This window comes from Mytilus galloprovincialis, chromosome 6 (assembly GCF_965363235.1).
Source record: "Mytilus galloprovincialis chromosome 6, xbMytGall1.hap1.1, whole genome shotgun sequence".
NCBI classification, from domain to species: domain Eukaryota; kingdom Metazoa; phylum Mollusca; class Bivalvia; order Mytilida; family Mytilidae; genus Mytilus; species Mytilus galloprovincialis.
Window position 1 is genome coordinate 89,180,651 of NC_134843.1, and position 19,299 is coordinate 89,199,949.

The 19,299-nt window shown below is 29.9% G+C and overlaps 1 protein-coding gene across 8 annotated transcripts in view; it reads right to left on the minus strand.

Moving 5' to 3' along the window:
- Window positions 1–19,299, minus strand: part of LOC143080641 (adenylate cyclase type 2-like) — a 115,861-nt gene that overhangs the window by 20,301 nt on the left and 76,261 nt on the right. For 6 of the 8 annotated variants that reach the window (XM_076256580.1, XM_076256581.1, XM_076256579.1 and 3 more), the window contains exons 8-14: window positions 18,901–19,028; window positions 13,846–14,004; window positions 11,475–11,619; window positions 10,802–10,954; window positions 10,489–10,506; window positions 5,701–5,756; window positions 4,369–4,449 (exon numbers count right to left, since the gene is read on the minus strand). In XM_076256580.1, the coding sequence (XP_076112695.1) occupies window positions 4,369–4,449; window positions 5,701–5,756; window positions 10,489–10,506; window positions 10,802–10,954; window positions 11,475–11,619; window positions 13,846–14,004; window positions 18,901–19,028 (740 nt within the window). Of the gene's footprint in view, window positions 1–4,368; window positions 4,450–5,700; window positions 5,757–9,058; window positions 9,074–10,488; window positions 10,507–10,801; window positions 10,955–11,474; window positions 11,620–13,845; window positions 14,005–18,900; window positions 19,029–19,299 lie in introns of all 8 variants that reach the window. The other 2 variants (XM_076256583.1, XM_076256584.1) reach the window with 2 other exon arrangements.

The window sequence follows — 19,299 nt, forward strand, 5'->3', positions numbered from 1 at the left end:
ACAGGTGCTACCTATTACCTGACACTAGAGTATTGGTGATGGTTTTTCATGGCCATAACAATCATACTTAACCAAAATTGACCATTAACCATATTATTGATACTTTAGCTAAATATTAAGAATTAATCCTATTTCAAAAAAAAAAAATATGTCCCTGCATGCACAAAATACAATGTATCTGGAGTTGTGTTACACCAACTTGAGATTAGAAGGCTTAAGTTACTTCCTACTGAAATATCAATGAAAGCAACTTGAACCCTATGTCATGGGTTGGGTTACTTTTCATCATATATTTCTTATCTATTTCCCAGATTAAAAAATTTCCTTGTTTACTGTAATTTCAAGAATTATTGCAATAATAAGAACTTTCATTCTAATATCACATACATATATCTCTATGCAATAATAAGAACTTTCATTCGAATATCACATACATATATCTCTATGCAATAATAAGAACTTTCATTCTAATATCACATACATATATCTCTATGCAATAATAAGAACTTTCATTCTAATATCACATACATATATCTCTATGCAATAATAAGAACTTTCATTCGAATATCACATACATATATCTCTATGCAATAATAAGAACTTTCATTCTACTATCACATACATATATCTCTATGCAATAATAAGAACTTTCATTCTACTATCACATACATATATCTCTATGCAATAATAAGAACTTTCATTCGAATATCACATACATATATCTCTATGCAATAATAAGAACTTTCATTCGAATATCACATATATATATCTCTATGCAATAATAAGAACTTTCATTCGAATATCACATACATATATCTCTATGCAATAATAAGAACTTTCATTCGAATATCACATACATATATCTCTATGCAATAATAAGAACTTCCATTCTACTATCACATACATATATCTCTATGCAATAATAAGAACTTTCATTCTACTATCACATACATATATCTCTATGCAATAATAAGAACTTTCATTCTACTATCACATACATATATCTCTATGCAATAATAAGAACTTTCATTCTAATATCACATACATATATATCTATGCAATAATAAGAACTTTCATTCTAATATCACATACATATATCTCTATGCAATAATAAGAACTTTCATTCTAATATCACATACATATATCTCTATGCAGCTTTTCCTAAAGTCACAATAATTAATCTAACATTTTTGTCATTCATCAAACTCTAAATAATGAATGCACACAATAACTTCTGTATTTACAGTACTTCTTTACAAGTAAAATTATCTGATTTGTCTATGTAAGTAAAGATAGTCATTTTAATTATCTGATTTGTCTATGTAAGTTATGATAGTCATTTTAATTATCTGGTTTGTCTATGTAAGTAATGATAGTCATTTTAATTTGTCAGCTTGTAAAGTATGTTCTTTAAGGATGAATTCCCAAGAGGTGTTGTCATTACTGGGGAAATTTGATACTGATAAATAATAAATGTTGATGACTGGACTGTAACACAAGTAATGATGAATGTCTTCAAAGAAGTTAACATAGGATGAATTTAAATACTTGAAGCTATTTGTATTAATACTAAATGGTGAAGGTTGGAAGCTCATTACTTGTAATGATATTCACTGTGCTTAAACGGCTGTGGGTAACTTAAGTTACCCACAGCCCAAGATGGCGGACTCTAAACTCGTTGATATTTAATTCATACAAAATGTACCTTTTGCGACGTTTTTCATGCAGAATGTAAATATTTATAGGATTATTGAATAAAGAAATGACTAACAATTACCATGAATTTGTTAATATAGAGTTCAGTAAAGCGCAAGTTCAACTTTAAAAAATGCATAAGATGTCCGTAACTTTTTGATCGAAACTAAGCAGACTGTCCGTAACTTTATTTTTAGATGTGGGTAACTTTTGATTTAAAATTTTAAGAATTAAAATTTCAACAATTAGAAGACAATTAACATCATATTTGTAACCTTCGCCGCCGTTTATACTACTCATTCACCACCAAATGTGATTTTATTAACGCATCATACTTACACCACAGAAGTTTTATGTGGGGTTTGTGGTACTCCATCCTGGTTATGGTTTGAACTTTTATTTACTGATGTGCTTCTTATCGACGTTTTTCGCTTGTCAGACCAAGGTTTTTCCATACTCTTTAATGTTTTGAGTTTAATTATATGTTTGCGGTTTACCTTCACCTCTGTTTCTTTCTATGTGTATTTTGATGAATACTCTTTGACACGGCTCGGTATTTATACATCCCACCAGTTAGTTATAGTGTTATGATTTTTTTTAATATGTTTCCTAGTATGCTTTTTCTCTCTCTCTCTTTGTATGTTATCAGGGGTTGTTAGACTATTAAATTACCCTGTTGTCCTACGTAGTTATTTATATTTTTATATACTATGTCGAATTGTTACACTATGTTGACTGCTCTTTTCCTTTTATTGTCACTGACTTTTACCTATTGTGTCTTTTAGTTTTATTCAGTTTAATGAGATTTAATGCAACTTGCATACAAATGAAATATGCAGCTAGCTGTAAAACTAGGTTTATTCATTTATACAAAATGTCCTTTTTTTAAGTTTTCTCATTTACTGTAAATCTTGGCCAGGGTGCCGCAATATCACCGTGTGCAACGTCCCAGTGTGTCCAAATTGACACCCCTATTATTTTACTGTCAATGCTGATGGGATTTGTTTTTGTGGGAATGAGAGAAAAGTGTTTTTGGCTTTTTCAAAAAGACGGAAAAAGTTTGTATACTTAAGTCTCGTATAGTCTATCCACTGCATGCCTGGACAATTTGGGTTCCCCTCCAAAATCCCGGATTCACGCTACCCTTGTCGTTGCTGGCAGAAAATCAGTAAGTGTATACATGCTACATGTATGTGTAAAAAATACTTGTGTAGTCTACTTGTTCAAAAATAAAAACGAACAATGATGTTTCAACAGTTTATCTGCTATGATCGGAAACAACCCTCCGAACTTGGCGATTCGGGTAGGCCGACGTTATACAAAATGAGACCCGAGTTTTGCGGATTTATCGTGATTTTTTTCATATTTTCCCCAATTTTGTCTTCCATCCATACAATGAATTATATCATACTAGACATCTTCTTCGTTTTGTGAATATGTATTCGATGCAATCTCTATCATCAGTTTAAACATTACATCCGAGTATGTCGATTCTTTGAAAGTTACGGACATCTCTATTGGTATGATGAAAAAAGTTACGGACAAGTTGTTTTGAAGTTACGGACAGCCTAAGTGTTTTTTAAAATTGTGCTGTGATCGTTTATTTTGTAGAATTTAATCACCTTTCCAGTTTAGGGGTTTCCCTAAACGATTAATACAACTTTTAAATTCAGTTGTTTAATTGATGCATTCGTGGTATTGTTATTCTATAGAAGAAATGTATCTAACCGACGCAAGGCGGCTCCATCTTGGGCTGTGGGTAACTTAAGTTACCCACAGCCGTTTAAGCACAGTGATATTAGTTTGAAGCTCAGGCTTTTTGGACTGTACAGTAAAATATGAGCTTTAAAAAAGTCCATGAACACAGAATTTCATCTAGAAAATTAATAAACAATTAAAAAAATTTACATAATAAAATGAATCTCATTTTCAAAAAAAGAATGTTCCAAACCAATTGAAATCCTACACATCTGTTTGTCAATCTCTTGTCTATTGCATTATCAACAAATGGCAACAGAGATTAGTTTGTTGTAAATAAGAGAGAAACAGGAATACTCAAGGGACATAATTCAATTAGTTTTCAGTGACAATGATTAATCTGAACAAAGACTTGTTATTGTTTTAAATTATGGAGAGATTACAATAGATAATTCAATCTCACCAGTTGTGCAACAAAAAAGTTTTTGTTCCATTAAATTTATTGAAAACAGAAATTTTCAGTAATAACCAGTACTACGCAATATAATCTGTTTTACTAAACTGACAAATAACAGAACTGTAACAATATTACTCTCAACTAATGCTTCACTGTTAGATTTGTTCATTTAAAATAAAAAAAAATTCTTAAGATCCTTCAATTTTCTAATGTTTCTGTACAGTTAATTTTCAGAAGATGCATTTTTTCAGATCTTATCCCTATTTGAGAATCTGTGACAGTTGAAATTTTGATGTCATACAGACATTTTTCTATTGTGATGTCAAAATTTTACAGGAACCTATGTGATATCCAGTTATGGCGGACAAATATATTTGAGGTTTGTTGGTATTTCAGATACACTTCAAATGTGTGTTCTTTGAATATATGTCATATTTTGATGGACAGTAAGAAGTGATAGGGTTTTCATAACAAATTGTTTGTTCAATGACAAGATTCGGTATCAAAGTACGACTTACTATCTTCTGCCTAAATCTTTGGACTTTCTAGCAAGGTCTTCATTTACTTCTGCATTCAACTGGTCATTAATGGCTGCAATGCTGAAATACATTTTCACAGAATTTATACTTCTGTTAAAACTTTTATAACAAAGTGCAAAGTTTCCTGTTATTTTTTTAATACAATTTGCTAGTGCATTTACTTTTTTATTTTATTTCAATATGTTTTCCCTGTAGAATGCTTATTTTCATATGTTCTTGTTTAATGACTTCATTTTCACCATTTGACTTAGGTAGCTCAAGTTTGTTTGTTTTTATCACTCCTGTTCAAATTTGTCTTTCTATTACTGCTGTTCAAGTTTGTTTCTCTTAACTCCTGTTTAAGTTTGTCTTTTCTATCATTTCCTTATCCAAATTTGTCTGTGTGCACTGTTTCAGTTTGTCTTTTTTTATCATTCTTTTTTTTTTACTTCTGTTTTTAAAGTTGTATTTCTATATCAGAGTAAGCATTTATATATGTTCAAAAACTTGATTAGTTATTATCTTTTTCACCGTTATGTGATAAACTTAGCCAAGTATCAAGAAGACAGTGTCCGCTTTTAAGTTTATGTATCGGAAGATAGTGTCCCTTCTTCAAATTTATGTATCATGAAGACTGTTACAAGTGTCCCCTTTCAAGGTCATGTTCAAGAAGACAGTGTCCCTTTTAAGGTCATGTATCAAGAAGACAGTGTCCCTTTTAAGGTCATGTATCAAGAAGACTGTCCCTTTTAAGGTCATGTATCAAGAAGAAAGTGGCCCCTTTCAAGGTCATTCATCAAGAAGACATTTATCGCATTCAAGGTCATGTATCAAGAAGACAGTGTCCCCTTTCAAGGTCATTTATCAAGAAGACATTTATCGCATCCAAGGTCATGTATCAAGAAGACAGTGTCCCCTTTCAAGGTCATTTATCAAGAAGACATTAATTGCATTCAAGGTTATTTATCAAGAAGACATTTATCGCATTCAAGGTTATTTATCCAGAAGACAGTGTCCCTTTTCAAGGTCATTTATCAAGAAGACATTATTCCCATTCAAGGTCATTTATCAAGAAGACATTATCCCCATTCAAGGTCATTTATCAAGAAGATATTATCCCCATTCAAGGTCATTTATCAAGAAGACATTATTCCCATTCAAGGTCATTGATCAAGAATACAGTAACACATTTAAAGTTCATGTTTCAAGAAGAAAGTATTCCGTTTCAAAGTCAAGTTTCTTCAATTTACAGTAAAAGTCATAGCTAATCAATGTCATTAAGTAGTCTTTTTTCACTTTTTAAGTGTAAATGTAAAATTCATATAAACCTACCTTTTATCTTCTGACATAGAGTTGTAGACTAATTTGGAATCCAAAAATGCTAGGCTCTGTGGAATAAGAAAAATATAACCAGATAATTTTATATTATACATTAGTCAGGAATCAGTAATAATTAATGTGACCACACAGCATAAGTAAAAACTCATTCTGAAATATCTTATTATATTTGGACAAGTGTTCATTTGAACGACATGTTTCTGCAACTTTGATTTTCTGAGTAAGTAACACACCTGACTTACATTATATTTTCACATTTCAGCAGCAATTTTCTCATTAAGAAAGCCTAACAATTAAATTTTCAGTTACCTTAAGCTTGGTTGAATCTTAATTATCAAGAATTTGCCCTACATCTTGTGACAGAATTTATACTTTAAAGATTTCTTTTTTTGTCATAAATTAAAAAACTGCTGATTAACTTGAATCTTTTCAAAAATTGTGGTGTAAACAACAAAGTCTTATAATGATATCTGACAAGAGAAATTTCAACTTGAACCAAAATTCAATGTATTAGTCTCAGGTTTCAAGTCATAGTCTATAGGCATTAATCATTTACTTCAAAAAGTTAAAAAAAAAAAAAAACCATAAATCATGATAATTTCTGTAATAATGATCAAAAATATCACCAACCGTGTACATAAAATGCTCCTTTAACAGTTTGATACCTTTAATAGGTACTTTCAAAATAAAATTATGGAAACATCAACTTTACCTTCATTAAAACTTGAACATTATATTTTATTATTTCCTTTAGCTCTATCATGAAAACATCTATATATTTTTTCATAGTTGATGTTTTTTTAAAATGTTAAACATTTCAAAGTGGTTTTATACTTTTACTTTAATCTTCCCTTATTTTTTTATTTACTATGTATTTACATTGTATCACAGATCAAATGTATTCGTTCATTGTTTGTAAATTTGTGTTACTATGTTATTAGAGTTCAGTCATTCCAATTGATATTTTATATTGTGTCTTTCTATAATGTTGTGATGTTATACTATTGTTTCAGAAAAAGGGAGAAGGTTTGGTACCATTAAAAAGTTTAATCCTGCTGCAATTGTTTGCACCTGTTCTTAGTCAGGAATCTAATATTCAGTGGTTGTCCTCTGTTTATGTGGTTCATAAGTGTTTCTCGTTTTTTTGTTTTTATGCCCCACCTACGGTAGAAGAGGGGTATTATGTTTTCTGGTCTGTGGGTCCGTCCGTTTGTTCATCTGTTTATTCCGTTCGTTCATTCGTCCGTTTGTCTGTACATTTGTCCCGCTTCAGGTTAAAGTTTTTGGTCAAGGTAGTTATTGATGAAGTTGAAGTCCATTCAACTTGAAACTTAGTACACATGTTCCCCATGATATGATCTTTCAAATTTTAATTTCAAATTAAAGTTTTAACCCCAATTTCACGGTCCACTGAACATGGAAAATGATAGTGTGAGTGGGGCATCCATGTACTATGGACACATTCTTGTTATATATTATATTTTCCTGTTTGAATGGTTTTACACTAGTAATTTTGGGGGCCTTTTATAGTTTGCTGTTCTGTGTGAGCCAAGTCTCCGTGTTGAAGGCCGTACCTTGACCTATAGCGGTTTATTTTTATAAACTGTTACTTGGACGGAGAGTTTTCTCATTGGCACTCATACCACATCTTCCTATATCTATATATGAATTTTTAATATTTCATTTCAATGTTTAAAAAATGTTTTTCTGTTACAAATCATGATTTATTATTTAATGGGTACATGTCATGTTGCCCATCAAGGGTCCTTGATTGAAATAATTAAAATCATTCTTCTTATTCTTATTTTTTGAAAAGATATTTGAATAAAAAAACTGTGTGGAAATTTTTATTGATGCTGAACTAAGCCTATTTCACAAGAGAACGCTTTAAGCTATATAATAATATACTACATATCAATTTATAAACTGAAGGACAAAGCACTCAGTTTTAATTGCACTTGCTCTGTTTAGTTCAGATCAATTACTCAGAATTCAAATCACAAGATCAAATGAGTGTATTGATGTAAATAAATCTTTGCAGTACTTTATAATGAAATAAACAATTTAGTCATTTTAATTACGCAGGAAAATTTCACAATTTAAAATTTAAACAATGATTTATTGCAAGTAAGATACAGCAAACAACCAAGAAGTTTTAATTCAAAGTATGCTGTAATGCTTGATAATCAGTTTCAATAAAGTTAAATCAAAAATGTAATTAGGTTGTTTGAAGTAAAATTTAAGCCTTAAATTTAATAGACAATTACTAAGTGCATGCAGTCATTTGAATGTGATCCTATATATAAATGGTAAAGGTTGAAAAACAAAATGACACAGCGAAAAACCTGATTAACTTTCATTTTATATAAAAAAAAAAAATGTAATGTGATAAAAACATCTGTTTACTATAAAATACCTTTAGTTTTACTTTTCACAAAATATTTAAGAAATTAATATTATAGTATGTCTAATATTTCTAATCTGAAAACAAATACCAGAATAAACTATAATCTGATATCATTATTGGTTGATGATGATCATGACAAAGAAAAGTTAAATTAATATTGAACAATACATTTTATAAAGACATTTTCTATTAAATAACTATAACAGCTGAAAATTCAAAATTCAAAATTAGTTAAATAGTTAGTACTTTTACCAATAAAGTAACTTAAATTAGTATTCTTAGTAACTAACAAGCAATCCCACCTTCCACGGACTGTACATGATACAAGTCGCAGCTAAGGATATTTTATTCTTTTATGAAAAATAACATTATCCTTCCCATGCGTTTTGTACTTTTTGATTAATCCATGCTCAGTTAGTCAAATCCATAGTCAAACTTTGTTTTTGTCATATCCTTTATGGAACATTTAAAATTTAATAGAAAATACATTGATGATAATTTTGAATGAGGAGCTAAACTTATCATTCTGTTGTTAAATGGTATGGTCATATTCCGGCATATTCAAGTATAAATAATTAGTCCTTTATATGAAAAAAGTAAAAATAATAACATTTTTGTAAAAGCATTTGTAGTTGTCAAAACTTTTTATGTTAAAGTTAAAGAAAGGGTTAGATAGGTACTTTAATATAGAAAATGGTGAAAATCTATGTTAGATCTTTACCAGCCTCAGTACTTCGGAGTCTAAACTGAAACCTTATATGGCTGTCTCAGTGATAATCACATTTGAGACCTAGCATATATTTGTTTTGAAAAACTTTACCAGAACAAATTAACTATACACAAGAAGATCAGAAAGCTCAAATAAATAAATGTTAAAAACAAAAACAAAAACAAAGAATGACTATTAGATATATACAATGTGTGTGGTTTTATTTAATTTCTTACACTTACAGGTATAAGCTGTGAAAGGAATACAGTCAATATAAAATATGTATCTATAATGTAGAAAAAACTACCAAGCCACTACTATGTGAGCTGTGAATAGAGTCATAATAAAATGTGAACCTATGATAGAGAATATCTACCAAGCAATTGATAACAAAATAATGTCCATGATAGAAATCTAGACCAGTGTATCCACTCTATGTTAGTAAAAACAGACTACAGTTCACTAGGAAATAGAACTTTCAATGACTGCACCTAGTTAAATGGAGTTGACTTTAAAGTTTTAATTTTTTCACATGTTTTGGTATGGGAAACCTTTTAAAAAAACTAATATAGCAGTGGCTATACTTCATGACATGTAGAAGAATTTGTGATAGTTTGATCAAAATCTGTCATTTTCAAAGATAATGCATTTGGAGTGTAACATGAACTACAACACGGAAGATAGAAGTGAACCCTGTGTGTCACTTGCAACAGCTTGACACTATCAGGTGACACAATAACGATGATATTCAACTCATCTACCTTCTAAATGTCCAATCAATTATATAGTTTGCACTATTGTTTTAATTGATTTAACATACTATGTTCCAGATTCAGAGAATTTTTAATTTAACTTTCATATTACTTTTCATAAATACTAACTTGACATTATTTTTTAATGTACATATAGATTCTACCACTGCATCGAGTGTGATATGATATTTATCCACTCAAGACAGTTAAATTTTCAAATTTTAAAACGCGAGGCTTGCCAATCGAGTGTTTTAGATATTTAAATTTGAACTGTTTAGAGTGGAAAAATTTTGTATTGCACTTGATTTGGTGGTGAAATCTGTTTCTATGATGATTTATAGACAATGTAAAGACTATTTTAAACATTATTTTCGAATGATGTGCAAAAAGATGTGTTCCTTCCATGTGACGTCGTCAGACATGGTCGCTTTATTTCATAACGTCACAATCAGAAATTCAGAAAAAAGAAAGAAAGTTTGAAGTCATATTCCAATTTTGACCAATGAAGAACTGAGATCAAACAAACCACACATTGATTAAATAAAAATAATCAACAGGTCAGGAAAAGGATAAATCGGGTAAGAATAAGAGAAATACATTCAACATTCTCATCAAAAGAATTGTTAATATTAATTTACTTTTTCTACTCATTACTGACATGATTTCTTTTAATATTTTCAACCTTTGCAAAATTTTTGCTCAAACTTTTTAATAAGAATGGAGCAACACTTACATCTGATCAAAAGACAACCCATAAGATAGGAAACAGTACCATCAGGAGATGCTGAACTGTAGTGTGCTTTATTTTTAGTTATAAAACTTCAAAATTAGTACCAATACAAAACAAATGTAGTTTCTAATATTGTACTATATGTATATGAGTTATTTTGTGTGACTCAATCAGTGAAAGTTACCTTTGTCATTTCCATAATCTTAAATATATATATTCATAAATTCAATAAATAACAGTCAGAAGTAGAAGAATTTTTTCTTTTATAAAATTAAGTTAGTTAAATTATAATGCAATTGCTTTAAATTTTAATGACCAGTTAATAATGTCTGAAATTAAAAATTTTGAAAGAGAAAAAAGTTGCTTGTTTCATTATTCTTTCCAAATGACTTTTTGAAATTTGTTAAAGATTGGATTCATTTTTCAATACATTTTATATAATAAAGAATATCCTTGATACACAACAAACAGAGCTTAAGTTCAGATGAAGTACTTACAGTTAAGCCCAACAGTTTGGTTGCCATGGAACTAACTCTCAAATTAGCAAAAGGTTTGTCCACATTCCAACTTTGTTCTAAATATTTGGTAACCCTCAGTGAAGCTCTCAAACTGCTTTCAAAACGAGATCTTATTCTTCTGCTCTCATCAAACTGAAGACAAAAAAGAGGAATATTACAATTAGGTTAAGTTATACTATATTTTACCTCTAGCCTAGGAATACAAAAAAAAAACAAATGGCGCACATCTTGTTGACTGTTCTGTACACCAAAAACGAAATATGTATTTTTCTTTGCCCAGAATGAACTTAAAAAGTCTTTTCTCAACTCTTTTAAGTGCAAAATCAATAGTCTAAAGCGTTAAAAAAATGTGTAAAGAAAAGCAATAAGGATAAATTATTTTTGGGGCTTAATGGTCTCACAATTTTTATATATCTCTTGCAAAGTTTCAGACTAAAAATCAACTCTCTAAAGTTTTCATCCCCCAAAATAATGCTACCATTGTCATTCCATTTGAGAAACAAATTCTATTTCATTTCAAAATTGATCAATTACTAGGTCACTATAAAATGGCTCCTGTACTTGACAAGTCAATGAAGTTTTCTAACATTAATACAAAATATCAGAGCAACAGAGGACCATATTTGAGCTGGAAGGTATGAATTCTATTTACTTTTTTCGTCTTTGTGGTAATAAGATATGTTTCTATTTGATGTTCAGTTAGGTAGCTACTTCTAGATTGTCCATTTCCAGGTTCTATTTCATATTTGTCTTTATTGTGTAGTTTATCTAAGGTTGTCTTTGTCACATGTACTTTTCTGAAATGAAAAAGAGTACAACGTCATTTTAAAAACAAACATTTTTTATTGGCTAAATCGAGTGAAATTAAGAGATGAAATAAAAACAATTAGGCAATTAAAAAACATAACAGAAGCTACCAGGACTCGATCATTTTTCCCACTGGTATAGTCCTTAAGAACTCCATGGTCACAGCTAATTCTCTCGACTCCTTCAAGATAAAGAATCAGAAGTACAGCTTCTACATGTTCTAAGGACCAACTTGTTTTTAACCCGTCTCCCACTACTCCGATTTTTAACTGTCCAATTGTGCTAACTAGAAGACCCCAGCACAGTAAAGATAGAAGACAAAGAAGAAGTACTATCATATATGATAAGCAATAACATTTCCTTCCATTAAAAATGGTTTATAAAATTATCTCCCCTTTTTTTCCTTAATAATGCTATAATCTCTTGTTTTCAATTGATTTTCATAGTTTATTCTTATTTTGTAATGTTACACTACTGTCCCAGGTAAGGGGAGGGTTGACACCTTCAAAAGAAATTGAAGTCGAGAGCTTGTTATTCAGTGGCTGTTGTTCAACATATTGGTTGTTCATTTATTTTATTTTTTTAAATTGATTGTCTTATAGTTGTCATTTCAGTGCTTTTTAAAGCTGACTGTGTGGGATGGGCATTGGTTATTTTTTAGGGTTGAACTATGAACTATAGTTGCTTATTTCTGTGTCATTTGGTCTTTTGTTGAGAGTTGTATCATTGGCAATCATAACATACCTTCTGTTTTTATATGCAATCTGAAAACCTTGTTTTAGATGTGGTCTGGGAGGTCAGTATTTTTGTTATTGAACTTTTACATGTAGTACAAATGAACTGCCATTATATAAGAACACATTGTTGTTCAATCCAGAAAATAGCATGTCTATCAGCTTATCTAGAGATGGCATCTAATTGACAGATTTTTTATATAACAGATGCTCTTAAGATACAGGAAAAAAAGGATCTATATATTAGGGAAATCATTACTGGACAAGTATTATTACAGAATAAAAATCAATAATGAAATATATAATTTATATTTCTTGATATATTTTATTTCAAATCCATCACAATTAGTCATTGTCTGTGTTTCATTAATTAGTTACAAGCTGTTGATCATGAAATCTGCTTCAAGTCTATAAATATATCGTTAAAAGTCTATAACATCAGCTTATAAGGGAATATAGAAAGTATTTTCTGTGGAACGAGACACACCTATATAAGATTACAGCATCAATGGTCTGGATACAATTGATTCTAATAGTTATAACTAGCTGATAATATTTTAAATTGTGACAGTTATAGAAATAATGAGATAAAACATATGCCATCAACTTTTAAACCATTTATAGACAAACAGATGAACAGGTCACTATACAAAATGAATATAAAAAAAATGTGATGCAAAAGTAACGTAAAACGAAACAGTTAATGACCAAACAACACAATCAAATCAGAAAATGTTTAGACTAATTGACATTATATCTGTGAAATCTGTGGACACATTTTTATTTGTTGGATAACAGTTTCCATGGGTTTCATGGGTACAATTGAACCATAAATTCAAAAATTCAACAAATTACAATTTTTTTATAGGCTTGTAATGTGGTATAATCTCACAGATTTGCAAAACTGTGAAATCAGTATCATCGAAAAAGCAAATTTTCCTCAGTCTAGTCCACTTAACATTATGGACACATACATTGTCTCATCCTGGTCATATATTGACCTCTAGGTGTTTTTTTTGGTTTGATTGTGTTGTTGATCATATAAGTATCTCACAAACTAAGATAATAAGGGATGAGTTAGATACTCATACAAACAGTTTAAATCTATCAAATGTGACTGTCCATCAACTGGGTCAATCATTTTCATTGTTAATGCTTAGCTTAAATTTGACATATTCTGGAACACCTCTGGATTATATGTAATTTACTTATGTAATATCAGACCTACATCGGAAAACCTCCAGATTTCATGTGATTTACCTAAGTAAATCAGACTTACATGATGTTCACTAGTAATATAATATTAGATTTATCCTGGAACATGCTCAGATTGCATGTGATTTACTAATGTTATATTAAATAAACTCTAGAACACCTCAAGCTTAAATGTTATATCAGACCTACCCAGAAACACCCCAGGGTTAAATGTTATATCAAACCAACCCAGGAACACCTCAAGGTTAAATGTTATATCAAACCTACCCTGGAACCCCTCCAGATTCCATTTGATTGGCTGTTGTGACATCATCTGACCAGACATCATACTGCCACTTACTAAGACCCAATACACCACTCAAGACCATGCCACTGTGGACCCCAATTCTCATATCTACATCTACACCTGTTGCATCTCGTACCTCTCTGTAAACATAAATAAAATGTATAAACATATCATCTGCTGGCAACAAGTTTTGACATTTTTTTTGATAGCCCAGTCCTCATCACCATTGATGCTTCAAGCTTCAGTAAGATATATTACAGGTTACAATATCAATTGAAACTAAAATTGTTGGTTATAAACACTCACTCTAAATTGAAAAATATAAATTACAGGGTGGTTATTTGAACTTGATTTCACCAACACTATTGCTGATTTTTTTCTTTACACTAGAGTTTGTCAAAATTTCAAGTCATTGAAATTGTGTGATTTCTTCTCAAAGAATTGTTTTTCTTTGTTTATTTTTTTGTAGATTATTATTGTCTACTTTTTGTTAAGCAATGGTTTGACTCCCCCTCTAAAGGTTGCACTTTGTAAAAGCAGCTGTTTTAAACTCAAATCATGCCTCTTTTGGGGAGATATATAATATTCATAGATAATTAATTTTGTTAACATACTGTTTCAGAGTAATGATCTGTAGGTTGCATCTCATAGAGATCATAACTTTGGAATGTTACCAGCAAATATACATATGCATATCGGCCATATTGAAATCTGTGGTAATCCTTAGTAAAGTCAAGGTAGGGTTAGTTGTGTAGTTTAGTGTTAGTTTAATAAAACTCTTAGTTCGGGTCATATAAACAATGAAAATATGTAGCACATCCCTATTTTTTGACCTTTGAAAAAAATAGTAGTGCATATGAATTTCTATGATAAAATTTTTTTCAAACTTCATAGTAAAAGGCATATAGTTTTAGCCATAAAAGGAGCTCCATGGGGAAATTGCATTGTTGATATTTACAGAAATGCAACCTATACATATATGATAAAAAGATATTCAATTGATAGACATTATCATTTTCATTATATATCAGAGTATTAAATGCCACGGTATTGTTTTTTAAATGTAACATACAAACGTGCTAGTGAGTTCCAAGGTTAAATATTGTGCATGTTCAGTTTTACAAATGCATTCTGTTCTATTTCAGGGAATCCAGAGTCACAAAAGTAAACCTATGAAAAATTCTATTACATACAAGTTGACTGAGTACATTGTATTATAGTAAACAATCTCGGCAAGACTTATACCCGTAATGTTGAACAGTTATCTGGACCAAGACTTACAACACATCTGTAAGGGGATTGGGGCCTCAGCCAAACAAGTGTAACTGTGAGTTTCTACTCACTAATGATACCCTCGCCCAAATATTGTGGTAAACAGGAAGTTGTTGACTGATGAATCTAAAATCACATCACATGGTATAGCTCAGTCAGGATACTAGTTTGTAAAAATTATCTCCCCATTATGCCTGTCAATTTTCACAATCGTAACTTAATTTAAAGTGGTGGTATAAAAAAAGTTTTGGCCTGGAATATGACAGAAATATAGAATCAATGATAGAATTAATTTATCCACTATATGTGTTTTCTGTTAAATTGATGACATTCATTTTTTTTTTGTATAATTACATTTTCCAAAAAACAGACTAGTTGCCAATCAACTCTTTCAGAACATTATAATTCAATTAATCAAAACACTTTATATGGTAACTGCTGCACCAAAATCATTTAAAATTATAATTTTCAATACAGCTTCTTCAAATTTTTGCTATTATAGTAATTGACAGTTCATTTTATTCAGAGAGAAAAAGTGTGAAACGCAGTTTTATTATTTGATAACATGGAATCTATTCTACATCTATCATTACAAGACACTCAGACTGATGCCCGGACAGGACTGGTTCCCATAGATGTAATAAAACGGCAACAAAATACCAATTTACTCCTGGGTCACCACTGACAATGACCAATTGTACAATAACAATCTCTGGCCATTTCATAATGAGTTGTCTAGTGAGCTCAATAAAAATAACTGAAAGCTTTTTAAGTGTGATATGATTGAGTTTAATGCTCATAAAACAAGCTAATACTAGATTTTAGCTGTAAACAACATTGAATATACGATAATTCTCAATTAAATAATTCATCGCAGTTATCAATTGTGTCTGTATAATTCTCAATTAAATAATTCATAGCAGTTTTCGATTGTGTCTGTAAATGTGATACAGGGACTATCTGGAAGTTAACAATTGTCAGAAGTTAGAAACAGTGTTAACTGAGACAATTCTGCTTTTATACAATATGTAGATTTTATATCTCTAAATAACAATGTTAGTTTGCTGATGTTTGATTCTAGATTACACCTTGTAATAAAGATAATAAAGAGGCAGTACAATTAGAAGCAGAGAACAAAAAGAACATACCAATTTGTACATAGAAACATTTTAAAACTACTATATACTTCCATACATTTGATACAATGTCTATGTTTTGTCGACTTATAAAAGTAAATTGGCACAAGAACAATAGTGTTGCTCCTTTATCTTACTTACTTCCTGTTTTTTTTTTACATTGTTGCTTCATTTTAACACACAAAACCAATATCCTTCCTCACAAATAGTTACATATAACTTTGTTTTTCATTGAAATATGAATGACAGTACAATTTTATTTTCAATTTACCAGATGTTTATTAAAATTTCACTTTACTAAACTAAAACTTTATAGAGGAAATAAATTATTATCTTACATGGCATGTATAATAGCAACTGGCTTTGAATATATTTAGTCAATATAATATTTCACATTGTGATTTTTATTCTGTTGTTTTTTAGTACTCTATTTTTGCAACAAATTTAATTTCTATTTTAACTACTTCCCATTATCACACAAAAACGCTTCTCTGATTGGTTTCTGTGTAATTTATGATGACACCTTTATTAAATATTATTTTGTTTACAAATGATTAGTGTCATCTTTTAATTAATCAATTCATAAACAATATTGACATGGTGACAGTTCATTATTTTTTACAAAAAACTTGTCAATAAATGTGCTGTTCTAGGAAAATAACAATTTAATGGAGGAGGGGGGAAACCCATTGATGAAAATGTTTCTGATTTGATAAGAAAATGTTGATACAACAATTATGGTGATGAAACAGTTGAGTAAAAAACAATAAACCAGAGGCTCCCAGGAGTCTGATATCATGCATCTGCGTAATTCGCAATTAATGTAGTAAAAAAATAAAATAAAATTGAAGACTCCAAAAAGTATATGATAAAATGTGAATGAAAAAAATTATCGCAAAAATGTAAGTCAAAGATCATTGGAAAATTGATAACCAAATTTCTGACTTGTAATTTTTAGCTAAACATAAGGGAAAGCTGTGCTCTCACTCATCAAAGTTTGGTTGTATTATGCTGAGTTCACACGTAATTCGAATTCGATTGGCATTAACTAATTCGAATTAGTTTAATTTGCATTCGAAACGTTTTACGTCCTAACGTCAATTCTAATTCGAATTACAATGCGCGTCAAATTCGCTTTACTGTCCAAACGACTTTAACTTTTACTTCGTATTGACAAAAGCATACTTCTAATGCCAATTAGATAATGCGAATTAGCCAATTCGAATTCAATTCGAATTAAAAAAGAGGAGTGTGTGAATGCAAATAGCGAATTCGATTCGCATTCGAATCAAATTAAATTTGAATTAAATATACGTGTGAACGATGCATAAATTTGTTCAAGACAACTACAGAACCAAGTATTGGAATAGCTCACCTGGCCCATTTAAAGTGTTATTTTTTTTTGGTAACCATTTCAAACAGGCTGCTTTTATTTGCTTCCTTATGGTAAAAATGAAAGAATGCAGTATTTTTTTTATCTTAAATTACCAGATCCATAATTTTTAGCTGTTGGAATTTAGCTAAGGAATATTCAATCTTATAAAAAGAATTTGTGGTGCAAAAAATATGATTTACTCTACGAAAAAAATTGACACCAAGTAAACATTAAGAAAATAAACTGCCAATCAATTTCTTAGATTTTAATACAGATAAATTTCACCTTTAAATAAATACAATTGAAATACCTCTTTATTAAAAACTTTTCAAAAATATAAGTAGCTATTTGACTGTCCAACATCTTTTTTTTTTTAAATTTGTTATTAATAACACATTATATACTTCATGAGGCCTGATAAAGTTTAAACTTGATCAATATATAATTGTCAAACCGTCACATGATCACAATGAAATATTCACATGTTTATGGATATCAAACTTATACCTAAAATATGTCATTTATACTTCAGACAGATAAAATTTATATCTTTTCAACATGTCAAGTTTAGGTAAAAATATAACAAAAGTAATAAATATGGTCAAATTAATTATTTACAAAATATCCTCTGAATTTATGATGAATTGAAGAATAATGGTTTCACCTAATTTTTTTGCTATTCCTAAAAAAAACACTTTAACATTATAAATTCATTAACAAGGTATAATACATCATTGTCTAATAGGTCATCCTTTGTTGTGTAAAAGTAGGGCTGAATATTTTATATGTTATACTAAATTGTGTTGTTTGATGCAGCAATGATTTCGGATAATTAATCAGTACTAGGAATCTATCACTGAATCCTATAAAAAATTGCTTGATTGTTATAATTCTCAAATGAATTATGGAATCTATACAAAAACATAAATTGAAAAATAAAATAATATTAATAATTTAAGACCTATATAAAGTTTACTTTATAAAATGTATGGTATACAAAATTGTAAAAGAGAACTTGTGTAGGGGTCAACTAGTTTCAAATCACCATTAAAATCAAAACAGAATAGCACAGGAAGAAGTTAGTTAAAACAAAGTTTGTGTACTGTAAGATAGTCATTTCATCTTAACAATATTGGCCTAACTGGATGGCATCAACCATTTTCATTCCTTCTTCAGACAGTTACCTGAACTTGACCTGAGTAAGGTGTATGCAGGTGTGCACATGCAGGCCAAAAACACATATATAAACTTACCTTATAGCATCTATCATCTTTAGTCCCATATTAACACAGTTGTCAGCATGATTTTCATTAGGTGTAGGTAAACCAGACACACAATAATAACAATCTCCTAAAATCTTAATTCGCATACAATGATTTTTCTGAAAAAAAGAAAAGAAGATTAGTGTGGATTCATTTGTCGGATGCCAATTTTCTTGGGTTTTGTGGATAATACAGTTGAACAACAAATTTAAATATTCAACGAATTACAAATTTTATATAGGCTAGTTTTGTATGTAGAGATTGGCAAAACCATGAAATCAAATATCAACGAAAATGTGAGTGTTCCACAAAACACAAAAATTGATACCCGCGAAAATAAATGAATCCACAGTACTTTTTCTTTTGTGTTGTTGAGTTGCTGTCTCATTT